The following is a 12,124-nucleotide window of genomic DNA, read 5'->3' as shown; positions in this document are numbered from 1 at the left end:
ACTTTTGTAGTTACCGACTGTTGTTTCCGGGTTACATTTCGTAACCCTGGGTGGCGGTGGCCTGGTGACGGACGAAAAACCACCGCCTATCGTTATCGATCTCGAGCTCAAAACAATTGTCATCGTCATCACCTTTCTAGTCGGATTGCCATCATAAATCTTAACAACACGATTGATGGTTTTACGCTACATGTCATTGATTCCCACTCCTTGGTCTTTCAATCAAAAGCTAGGGATTTTTGCCATATAAATTCTGATTTTAAGTTTTTGAATTTTAAGTTTTTGCTATTTCAAATGAGCTAACACTAGTGAGTTTTAAGTTTAATGAGCACGACAACTCAAAAATTCCTTTCAAGGAAAAATCGTGATTTTTTAGAACGTCAAACCTGACTCTATCATCAATGCCCCTTCCCATAGTGACGCAGCGTTGAAACGATAACGAAGATCGATTCATTTTGATTCTAAGAATACTCGTGAAGAACTTCACAAAACTCTCAAATCTCACCCAAAGGTCAAGGGGAAATTGAAGAGAAAAAAACTTTATTATCAAAATTAAAGTCTGACCATCCATATTACATATGCAACATATAAATACAGTTTGATTGTTTGATGTTTGTCTGAATTAGGTGATTGGTATGTTTGGTTTTGTAGTTAGAATATGTTTGTCTGTGCTATATATATATGTAACTACCATGATGCCACAACCATCTAAAGATTGGAAAGGTGGTGTTGGATTGGAGTGGTGGTGGCGGTTGTCTGTTGTGGTATGTGATTGTCGGTGATCTATCGTTGCAGGGTTCCAATTCGAAACCGAAGGTGGCGGTGGATTTGTAACGATAACAGTGGGATTTTTGTTGTTATCTTAATGATGGTGAACATAGTAGCATCTCAGAGGTGTTTGGAGGTGGACGCGATGGTTTTTTCATTGCAAATGAATGTAAACCCTATCTTTTTTTGGTGTTTTAGACTATAATGATGGGCCTTGGCCTATCCGAGCCGCAATTATATCTGCTATGTTGATTTCTTGGGCGTAGCAGTTGTTTTATTTGCAACCAGCCAACCACAGTGATTTTGCACGTATTACGACATTAATCATATTTCAGAAGGCTATGATGATTATAAAAAATGGTCATTGGTTTGGCAAGGCAACTCTCTCTGGTTTGCAGCCACGATGGATATCATTTCTGAGCCTTTGAGTGTCTATATGAATTTGTTGATGCTTTTGCTTTGGTTATGAATGTGACGATTTCTCCACCGACAGCGATCAATGTGTTTTGGTATGATCGCATCTTTGTATTTGTTATTATTTGCAGAACATGTGTGTGATGACAGGGTGACAAGTAGCAGCAGCAGCAGGTTTGTAGTGGTCACAAGCTGACTTCCGGTGTGGTTTGTGTCAATTTCAGTTGGTAGCCATAAACAACTTGGAGGTAATGCAAAGGTTACTTTTGTCTTTTTCTATTACTCCTTTAGAATATTGTTAATGCATATTTATGTAGGTACAACACATGAACTAACATGTGAGAAAAAACATGATTTTAATTAGAGATAAAATGGTATATTGGGAAGAAGCAAACTATTAATGAAGAAAGAGTTTGCTGAATTGTAGGTCAAATAATATCTGTATAATATGTTCCCAACTTGGTTTTAAAATGTCTTAAACATTATGTAGCCATACTAGCATCTAAAACTCAAATGTACATCACCTTGACACTATCTATGCAACATTTATTACCATAACACACCAGCACACAGACAACATCAACAGCCGGTAGGCAACCCAACTACGCCGCATCGCGACGGGTGTACCAACTAGTTAAAAAACAAATGCAAAAAACTAATAATAAACGTATCAAAATTCTGCAACATAGAGAAAAGGGTGGTTACATATAAAAGATATCATATCAACCCACCTCAGGGTTCAGATTGTTTAGTACACATAAAGTGACCGCTTTGTTTCCATAGAATTTTTCATATACATATATAACAAATGTACTAATCTGATCATAAAATATTATAATGGACATTCACTACTTCACCTGGACACAGGGAGAAGGCACTATTTACATAAACAAACTGAAAAGGATAAAGAATAACATTTAATCATAATTCATGTGCTAAAATATTGTCAAACAAGTGAAGATTGTAAAAAACCTACTTACCAGAGTCAGAGTGTCCCTGTGAAGTAATTGGCAACAAAGAAAATCAATCACCTTAGAGAATCTATCAGTTCCAGCCATTTGAACATTCAAAAACCACTCCAATAACAATGATAGCATGATGACTTAATTGAACTAATTATTACAATACGCCAATGAAAAAAAAATCATCTAAAAATGAGAATTCGATTGAAACAGATTGGGATTTCATAAGCAAAGAGAACCCATAGCAAGCAAGAAAAAACCAATCATACATGTATTAGCTAGCATAGCACGCGGATAAAGAGGTAATTATAATATGAAGATGAAGGGTTTATTGGTGTACCAAGAGGAATTGAATTCGGGGCGCATCCTGTACAGATCATCGACGGCTTCTGTCATGGTCAGTCGGCCTATCACGTTTTGATTACACTGGCAATTTCAATCTTGTTGGCGTCTTAGGGCTGGCTAATGAAACGAATGATAATATGAAGGTGAAGCAGCATTCAATAGTGTACGAAAAAAGGGCATTCAATATTGGCTATTAGCAATCAATTGATTGATGAAACGGAACTTCGCTGCAGAACCAAATTACCGCTGGAGTATTCAATTAAAAATTAGATTTAACGGTGTCGTATGCAGAGAGAATGTAGAAGATGGAAGGATGTGTATATGTATTATAATGTAATATAGATAATATAGATATGTCTCTAAATCCATTTAAACAACATAAACATGATTTTGACCGATGTATACTTTTTTTATAATAGGTAATTATGATTGTTATCTGATAGATAGGTCCCCAAATATACATATCACATAATAAGGGTGTTGAAGGATAATAATTTGGGGTCGTTAGAGATGCAAGGAAGATGCACAAGGAAGGGGGTTATATCATAGTGTCTTTCTCTTGTTTCTTATGCATAAAGGATAATTTGAGCATTTCATGATAAATTAAGACTTTTAATGAAAGTTAGTGTTAGGCTTCAAACTTCAAACTTGTTATAAATCTAAAACCACATATCTTATGAGACGTCACGCCCAGACCTAGCTCCTAGATGTGTGCCACGCGTTGGAATTACACAAAAACACATAGAAAGCAGTGATAAATGCAACAAAAATCTAAATTTAACAAGTTTATTACATGCTAGTCCTAATACAAAGGTACAAAATGAAGACTATGCCACTCTTTAACCTAGCGGAAAGCCATGCTAAATGTCATCCACACCTTGATGCCAAGGACGTTCCTGATATGCATGCCAAGGAGTTCTAAATTTTATGAGCACAACTAAAAAAATCGATTCAAGTAAAAATGATTTAAGACAATTTACAGATTTAACTCGAAGAATAGTTGATGCAATAGTTGCATTGCATTTGAGGATTATTAATACATACTTGTAACCTATAAACGTGCCATCATCATTTAATCCACACTGATAGATTGTTGAACATTACCATAATTATAATCAGTGTAAATGGTTAAAAATCTCCAATATAAGCATGGCTTTCATGAGCATAAAAGAAGAGCATATAAACTCGCAATAAATAGACTCTAATCAGTAATCACATACATAACTTATAAGTGAACATAATAAACTAATCCTCAAAGCCTTTGCATTATCCAATATAAGCATGGCTTTCAGTTTTTCTTCTTCTATGCTTGATTTTTCCAAGCTGATAGTTACCATCCTCAAAGCCTTTGCATTACCCAACAAGAATTTAAAAAACGGGATATCACCCTTCCGCCACTTGAGATTGAAAAACTTGATAGTTGTAAGTTTTGCTAGCATGCAAGCAGGAACCAGCTTTGGTGCAATCCAACGAGAACCTTCAAGCTTTTGTCATTAACATAAACAAGTTAGACAAGTACATTCTCAAATTCATATATATCTTTTACAAACAAATCATGTACCTTTTCGATATATAACTCTTTCAACTCGGGAAAACTTTCGAGAAACTTTGGGATTAGTTCAAAACGCCAATAACCCTTCAACTCCAAGCGCTCCATATTCGGAAAGACGGTCATAGGTGAAGCAGATATGATCTTTAAAAAAGATGAGTCTTGAGCCTTTCCATCCCTTACCTTTTCAAGAGAGAGTAACTTAACTCCACTAATTCCCTTTAAAAGCTCAACCATGAAATTATTATTAAATGAATTTTCTCTAAAAGAAAAAGATGTCTCAACTAGAGATGACACATCTTCCATCACAAATAACCAGTCCAACGTCCCATCAAAAAATAGATGTTCAAGTTTAGGGACGCGTAAAACAAGTTTGTTAATATGTGATGAAGATGAAGAAAACAACTTGAGTTTCAATATTTTCAACGTAGGTATATCAAATATATGATCCCCTTCGCAAAGGCACCATGAAACTCCCAACGTTAAATTTTCAAGCATCGGGGAGCCAGAGATGAGTTTAAATGCACTGGAAAATGGAGCGCCGCGAACCGCAACGTCAAGAATTTTCAAACAAGGAAGGTTCGCCGACACACACTCCCAAAAAGTCCCGAGACATATTCTTAATTTTGTGAGTGTTGTGCAAGAGAAAAGGCTTGAAGGCAACTCGAAAAACATATATTGTATGTCAAGCTCACGAACTCTTAACATGATTGCCTTATCAATCCAATGACACACTTGACTTTTGAACAAGGATACGTGAAAATTTGAACCGTAATGATTCAAGTTGGGATGATTTGCAAAGCCCTAGTACCCAATCCACAAACGTCTCCATGTCACTTAAACCGAGGGGGTTTATATCATCAAAGTCAAGATTTGTGATACCCATCCAAGTGTACCTCCATCTTTTAGATAAAATGCAGGATTGCACCGCAAACTTTGTAGGCATTAGAGAGAGTATGTGTGATTGTAACTCTTCGGGCAAGATGCTAAGCCTGTCTACTTTCATGGACCTCCTCATTGTCTGTCAAATAATTAATTAAACAGAAATTAAATTAGGGTTTTATTATGCAAATAAAATAACTTAAAACCCTCGCCTTGTTAATTCAAATATTAAAACCTGATTGATCGATCGATCGAACTCTTAACTGCAAATTATATATATATATATATATAAGGAATTAGGGTTAGGGATTTATTCTTATTGGGGTCTAGTGGGGCTTAAATCGCATTTTATTTAATTATTTCTTCCCAGATATCAAATTCCCAAAACAATTAATAATAAAATTTCGTAACTTTACCAACTACAGTGGTGGTTTGCTGCGGTGGTAGCAGGATCCCAAGAAATGCGTTTGCTGGTTGTCGGAAATGATTGCTCCAAGTAGAGAGAGAAGCTTATCTGATTTTAAGATATTTAACTATTTATTTTAAGAAGTAAATAAATTACATAGCATATTTGTTTGTTTCTATTCGTCTGGGCTAGCACAAATGGTAATGTTAATAACTAATAAGCCAATAAAGTCATAAAGATAAGAATTAGGTTTTCTTCATAAGGTTGTTAGTTTTAATCTGAGCGAAAATGGGGTTTATTTTGTGTGCATTATGTCAAAGGGTTTCGACTTTTGTGGCGGTGCAACTGTTGAGAGACGTTAAGGGAGAAGGTTCCTCTAAGGACGCGAGGAGGACCCGAGAACAAGGGGTATGCCGTTCGGGAGAAAGTCTCTAGGGTTTCAAACTGGCTGCGATGACCCGCCGTAGACTATCGTCATTCTAAAAAGAGTTTGTTGGTTCCTCCATAAATTTCATAAATTATAGATATCACATACGGGTGTAAAAGAGCCAAGCTCTAGGCTTGAGATATGCTTGTTTCAAGCTATATTACTAAAACTCGAGCTGGGTTCATAAGTAGTTTTTCAAACGCGATATTGACTTGGTTTTGGCTCTTTTACTATTTATTAATTACTTTTTATTATAATTATTTTTATTATCAATAGTTTTCAATTACAACTTTATATAACATAATACATATTATTAGTTTGTTGTCTTTCTCTTTTAAATATAAACAATAAGTAAAATTATATATTTATATTAAACAGTAAATAGTATACTCGTTTATGCTCGCAAGATAAGTTAATCAAGTTTCCTTCAATGTTTGTTTATTTTGAGAATCTGTATTGAATTAGAAAGGAAATTGAAATCAATATTTTACCTTCTTTCATGGTATCGAGTCAGCTTAGGCTCTCTACCATCTCTATAGCGCCACACACATATATACAGTCCACTTGGGAATTATCTTATAACCAGTTGTTTGATTTGGGTAACCCAAGAACACCCTAGTTTCCACCATGATGTTACTATATCAAAGACACTTTGTGTTAGAAAAGGGATTGGGTGGTGGATACGACGGATTTGGAGGTCTGATTTGCAAGGAGCAGATCGAGTGTTTCTTCAACTTTAATATGGTTTTCCCATTGAAAGTCACAATCCATGAATTTTCTTTAATTATATTTTCATACCTGGTCCAAGTCCAATACCTGAATGGGACCGTCATTAACGTCCCAAGCATTTGTAGTTTCGGATTTACCCATTGGTTTCTAGTCGGATTGCCATCATAAATCTTAACAACACGATTGATGGTTTTACGCTACATGTCATTGATTCCCACTCCTTGGTCTTTCAATCAAAAGCTAGGGACTTTTGCCATATAAATTCTGATTTTAAGTTTTTGAATTTTAAGTTTTTGCTATTTCAAATGAGCTAACACTAGTGAGTTTTAAGTTTAATGAGCACGACAACTCAAAAATTCCTTTCAAGGAAAAATCGTGATTTTTTAGAACGTCAAACCTGACTCTATCATCAATGCCCCTTCCCATAGTGACGCAGCGTTGAAACGATAACGAAGATCGATTCATTTTGATTCTAAGAATACTCGTGAAGAACTTCACAAAACTCTCAAATCTCACCCAAAGGTCAAGGGGAAATTGAAGAGAAAAAAACTTTATTATCAAAATTAAAGTCTGACCATCCATATTACATATGCAACATATAAATACAGTTTCTAATACCAAGTGAGCCAAGAAAAAAGGCCATTGACCAAACACAAACCAAAAGAAAATGCAAAAACAGCTGAAAAAAACATAAAAAGGCCCATAACTTTATTTAAAATGCGTTTTTGGGCATCGAACATGGGCCAAACCGCCGTAGACTGTCTGCCACAATGTGCTCCTCGCTTCAAGCTTCGTTTTGACCGGTAATGGGCTTGAAACGAAGCTTTGTGTGCCAAGTTATGCCCGTCTTTGTGGGCCACCTTTAGAGACGATCATGGGCCTCCAGCTATAACATGGCCCATTCTTCAATACTTGGGCCTCCATCACATAGAGACCAGCCATAGAAAGGCATTGTCCAAGTAAAAATGATTTAACTCATAATTTCCATATTCAACAAAGAACATGGTATATGTAATTTGAGGTATTTGATTAGTACTTATTTATAAAATATAATCTTCCCATCATCTAATAAATCAACACTCATTACTATTTTATAGTCATGGTTAAAATTTCCGACATAACCATGACTTTCACGAGCATACAAGTATTACTACATACATTCATTTGTGAAATCAAAATTGGAAACAGTAATATAGCAATTAACAACCAGTAATCAGTAAACATCCATATAATAAATCACCATTGATGTTCATTGCAGATTTGTACGTTGGCTTGGGGTCCGATTGCCTTTCTAAATCTCAAAGAATGCGATAGGTGGTTCCATGCTGCATGTAATCGAATATCTCCTTAATCTTCCAATAAAAGGCTAGGGATATTTGTGGTATAAAGGCTAACTCAAGTCAGCTGTAATACCAGTGAGTTTAAATTCCCTTCAACGAAAAACAATTATTTTTTTTATAACGTCATGGCCAACTATATCCCTAAATTATTACATTTTTTTACGAAGAGACTTGAACCCCCACCCTACCCTTTGTAGAAAGTACTTATCCAGGAATCATGATTATTTAAGTCAGAATCATGTTCAAATCATAATTTTCTATATTCATCAAATAACATCGTATATGAGTATATTTGAAGAATACTATATGACTAGATGTAAACATGCCATCTAACTATCTATATAATTGACTATCATAAAATCCTAAGTGTCGCTATCAAGTTGTTTCTCATATTCTCTAGAGCCACCAGATTGTTTGATTTATAAATGGAGGTTTCTCATACATATGTATGACCTGAATTCGCGTGTATGGGTCTCACCAAACCCGGATAGTCTTTAAATGGGTTATAACATCTCATTTATTTGTAAAATTATTTCATAATCAAACAATAATTTCCGCGGGTCAAGGGTCTCACCAAACCCGGATAACCCTTATACGGGTTATAACATCTCATTTACTTGTAAAATAACCCTTAATCATCAAAGAATAATTTTCACGAGTTATAAGTCTTACCAAACTATTTCATAAGATATCATTTATTGATAAACACTTTCATCATCAAACCCTAATTTAATTTATCTGCTTTGCATGCTCTTTGTTGATGGTATATTTTCTTCATCGTCAGTTAACTTGCGATACTACCCACCATCGTCAACTATATCAACGCCCCTTTTTCATTAGACAAATATATGTGTTCATGTTTGTACATTTAAAAAATCAACATGCTCGTGTTTGTTTATATTTGTTCGTTAAAAAATTTAAAAAACTTAAACATCTCAACTAATAAAACCCAAACATTAAAAAATAGAATTAACAAACTAATATATATGTATTAAATTAAAACAAAACAACGTTAAAAAAATAAAACAAATCATCATAAAATAGCAAAACGATTAAAATTAAAATTTTAAATAAACTCCCATTACACGGGAGGATCAAACTAGTTATCTAATAAATCACAATACTCATATAAACACATTGTTGAACATTACCATTTTATTATCAGTGCCAGCTCGCTACCATTACTTTCACGAGCATACAAGAAGAGTAAGTTCCACATATAAATTGTTTTGCTGAAAAAACTCACAATAAATATAGATTCAAATCACATTCATAAGTGAAGTGAACATTAAAAACTACAAGTACTTGTTCCTGTAATCATGCAGCAAATAACAAGTAGTAATCAGTACACACCATCACCACTGATGTTTATTTCACAAAGGCTAACACAAGTAGAAGAAGATCAATTTCTATGAAAATAGATCTCGCAGCACCTCGAAGCCCTAGGAAGATTAAGCAACTGTGCACCTAACCGCATTTCTTCTTCTATGCTTGGCTTTTCCAAGTTGATTGATACCGTCCTCGACACCTTTGCATTACCCAACAAGAATTTAAAAAACGGTATATCACACTTCCGCCACTTGAAATTCAAAAACTTGATAGTTCTAAGTTTTGCTAGCATGTAAGCAGGAACCAGCTTTGGTGCAATCCAACGAGAACCTTCAAGCTTTTGTCATTAACATAAACAAGTCATACAAGTACATTCTCAACAAAGTATATCTATATAAATATATATATGTGTGTGTGTCTTTCAATTATTTACAAATAAATCAAGTACCTTTTCAATATATATCTCTTTCAACTCAGGAGATCTTTCAAGAAATTTGGGGATTAGTTTAAAATGCCAAAAACCTTTCAACTCCAGGTGTTCCATATTCGCAAAAACGGGCAGAGGTGAAGCTGATAAGATCTTAAGCAGTGATGAGTTTTCATACGATTCATATCGTGTATCTCTTGCCTTTTTAAAAGAGAGTAACTTAACTCCACTAATTCCCTTTAAAAGCTCAACCGTGAGACTATCAAATGGCTTTTCTTCAAAAGAAAAGGATGCCTCAACAAGAGACGACACATCTTCCATTACAAATAACGAGTACAGTGTCCCATCAAAATTTAGATGTTCAAGTTTAGGGACGCGTAAAACAAGTTTGTTAGTATTTTTAGAATGACGCAAATGTAGTTTCAATCTTTTCAACATAGGTATATCGAATATGTAATCACCTTTTCCATGAAAGCATACAACTCCCAAAGATAAATTTTTAAGCATCGGGGAGCCAGCGATGAGTTTAAATGCATTGAGGAAAGGATTAGAGAAAACCTCAACGTCAAGGGTTTTCAAACAAGGTAGATTGACAGCAGGCTCACACATCCAAACAATTCCATAGCATATTTTTAACTTTGTGAGTGTTGTGCAAGTGAAAACACTTGAAGGCAACTTCAACAACATATATTGTATGTCAAGCTCACGAACCTTTAACGTGATTGCCTTATCAATCCAATTTGATACGACTGACTGAACACAGAGAGTAGAAAAGTCTAACGGAAATGATTCAATTTGAGATGATTTGCAAAGCCCTAGTGCCCGATCAACAAATGTTTCCAAGTTATTGAAACAAAAGGGTGGTTTATCATCAAAGTTAAGATTTGTGATGCTCATCCAAGTGTACCGCCATCTTTTAGATAAAACGCAGGTTTGCACCGCAAACTTTGTAGGCATTAGAGAGAGTATGTGTGATTGAATCTCTTCTGGCAAGCGGCTAATTCTGTCTACATTATTGGACCACCTCATTGTTTGTTTCCTAAAATTCAAACCCAAAAGTTCAAAATCCACCATATTTAAACAGAAATTAAAGTTTTTTTTTTCAAACAAAAAAACCGTAAACCCTCACATTTAAACTGAACAATTAAAACCTGATTGGTTGAACTCTTAAATGAAAAGAAAATAAATTAGGGTTGTGATTTAATCAAAATGTTTTCAAACAAAACAACACCGGATTTGAATCACCATTTTATTAATTAATTAATTATTTAACATTTCTTTAGTTTGAATCACAAGCAAAAACAAAATCAAATTTGGAAAACAATAAAATATTGGAAGCTTACCTACGCAAAACAGTGGTTGTTTGGTTTGGTGGTTGTACGAGGTTAAGTGTGCTGGTCTTTGATTTGAGTTGCAGGGGAATGAGTGGGTTACGATGGCCGAAGAACACGCCGTCATTTTCTCTCTCAAGGAAGAAAAAACAAAGTTTATTTGCTTTTATGATTTTGCTAGGGTTAGGTTAAATGTATCATATTCCTTACTTGTTATACCCTAATTTTGAATTCATTAGTACTTTTATTTAACATGTTACTATCCACTAATTTTATTATTACTAGCGGTCCAAATTTTAAAAAAGTTGCCCCCAATGGTCCCATATTAAAAAGGATTTAATGGCATTATACCTTTTCCGAATTCAAAACTAATGTTTTAGGGCTTTTGATCGGAAGTAGAATACGTTTCGATTCATGTAAAACTTTGTTTGAAACGGTGTTCCAAAACGACGAAACAATGCTTTAGTTTGTTTGAACTTACAATTAACAAAAATCAAGCCGTTTTGATCACCGCTTTGAGTTAACTTTTGCATTAATCAACTCGTATCATTCTTCCGATCAAAAGTCCTAAAACATTAGTTTGAAATTCGGAAAAATGTATAACACCGTTAAGTCTTTTTTAACACAAGACCAACCTTTTTAACGCGATGACCATTGGTCAACTTTTTAAAATTTGGGACACCTAGTAGGGGGTATTCAAAATAATCCGGATCCGTATCTTAATTATATAACTATATGTATCTGAATTTCGGATATCTAAAGATGATTCTGATTTCCGAATCCCAGATATTAGAAAATTCGGATTTGGAAACAAATTCTCGGATTTTTCGGATATTTCAGGACTATCCAAAATATTAAATTTAGTATTTTTTAATTCTGTTTTATATACCATTTAGAATGGGATATGAATAAAAACCTAGATCTAAAAAACGTACACAGCCCTGCCCCTTTCTCCAATTCTCCTCTCTGCTCATTCTCTCATAGGCCAAGAACCTCGTCAACCACTAAACCAACCGTCGATCGACCTCCTAGCTCTAGTCGTATTCTCACGTCGACCGACCTCCATTTTTGTGCCCTCTCTCCATCGTCTCTCACGTCTTTCCAATAAGAAATTTCATATTTATAGTTGTTGATGGTATGGTAGATTGTTAATTATATTTTGTTACAGATTTGTTTCAAAGATTTGTTAGATCGTAACAGACTTGGCTTGTTACA

General features: G+C 34.7%; 2 protein-coding genes across 2 annotated transcripts; both read right to left on the bottom strand.

Annotated features, from left to right (window-relative positions):
* Positions 1–3,694: 3,694 nt before the first annotated feature.
* On the bottom strand, positions 3,695–6,623 carry LOC143594311 (putative F-box/FBD/LRR-repeat protein At3g49030). The gene is made up of 4 exons (XM_077073648.1): positions 6,552–6,623; positions 4,850–5,059; positions 4,051–4,443; positions 3,695–3,973 (listed from the first exon to the last, which is right to left on the bottom strand). Exons 1-4 carry the CDS (start codon positions 6,621–6,623, stop codon positions 3,695–3,697), a joined length of 954 nt encoding a protein of 317 aa, XP_076929763.1.
* A 2,601-nt stretch (positions 6,624–9,224) lies between these two features.
* Positions 9,225–10,652, bottom strand: LOC143594310 (FBD-associated F-box protein At4g10400-like). The gene is made up of 3 exons (XM_077073647.1): positions 9,780–10,652; positions 9,600–9,731; positions 9,225–9,488 (listed from the first exon to the last, which is right to left on the bottom strand). Exons 1-3 carry the CDS (start codon positions 10,650–10,652, stop codon positions 9,225–9,227), a joined length of 1,269 nt encoding a protein of 422 aa, XP_076929762.1.
* Positions 10,653–12,124: the final 1,472 nt, after the last annotated feature.

This window comes from Bidens hawaiensis, unplaced genomic scaffold (assembly GCF_021521415.1).
Source record: "Bidens hawaiensis isolate Kalapana, Puna unplaced genomic scaffold, B.hawaiensis_p1.1 tig00043461_1, whole genome shotgun sequence".
Taxonomy (NCBI): Eukaryota; Viridiplantae; Streptophyta; class Magnoliopsida; order Asterales; family Asteraceae; genus Bidens; species Bidens hawaiensis.
The sequence above is the reverse complement of the archived record's forward strand: the minus strand, read 5'-3'. Positions and strand labels throughout refer to the sequence as shown.

What these genes read in the sequence shown, in the direction of transcription:
- LOC143594311 (XM_077073648.1), bottom strand. Translation starts at nt 6,623, where the DNA reads ATGGGTAAATCCGAAACTACAAATGCTTGGGACGTTAATGACGGTCCC. An exon ending in AGGTATTGGACTTGGACCAG is followed by an intron (nt 5,060 to 6,551) that starts GTATGAAAATAT and finishes ATTATTTGACAG; the next exon opens with ACAATGAGGAGGTCCATGAA. An exon ending in TGGAGACGTTTGTGGATTGG is followed by an intron (nt 4,444 to 4,849) that starts GTACTAGGGCTT and finishes TTGAAACTCAAG; the next exon opens with TTGTTTTCTTCATCTTCATC.
- LOC143594310 (XM_077073647.1), bottom strand. Translation starts at nt 10,652, where the DNA reads ATGGTGGATTTTGAACTTTTGGGTTTGAATTTTAGGAAACAAACAATG. An exon ending in AGTTACTCTCTTTTAAAAAG is followed by an intron (nt 9,732 to 9,779) that starts GCAAGAGATACA and finishes TCACTGCTTAAG; the next exon opens with ATCTTATCAGCTTCACCTCT. An exon ending in AAGAGATATATATTGAAAAG is followed by an intron (nt 9,489 to 9,599) that starts GTACTTGATTTA and finishes TAATGACAAAAG; the next exon opens with CTTGAAGGTTCTCGTTGGAT.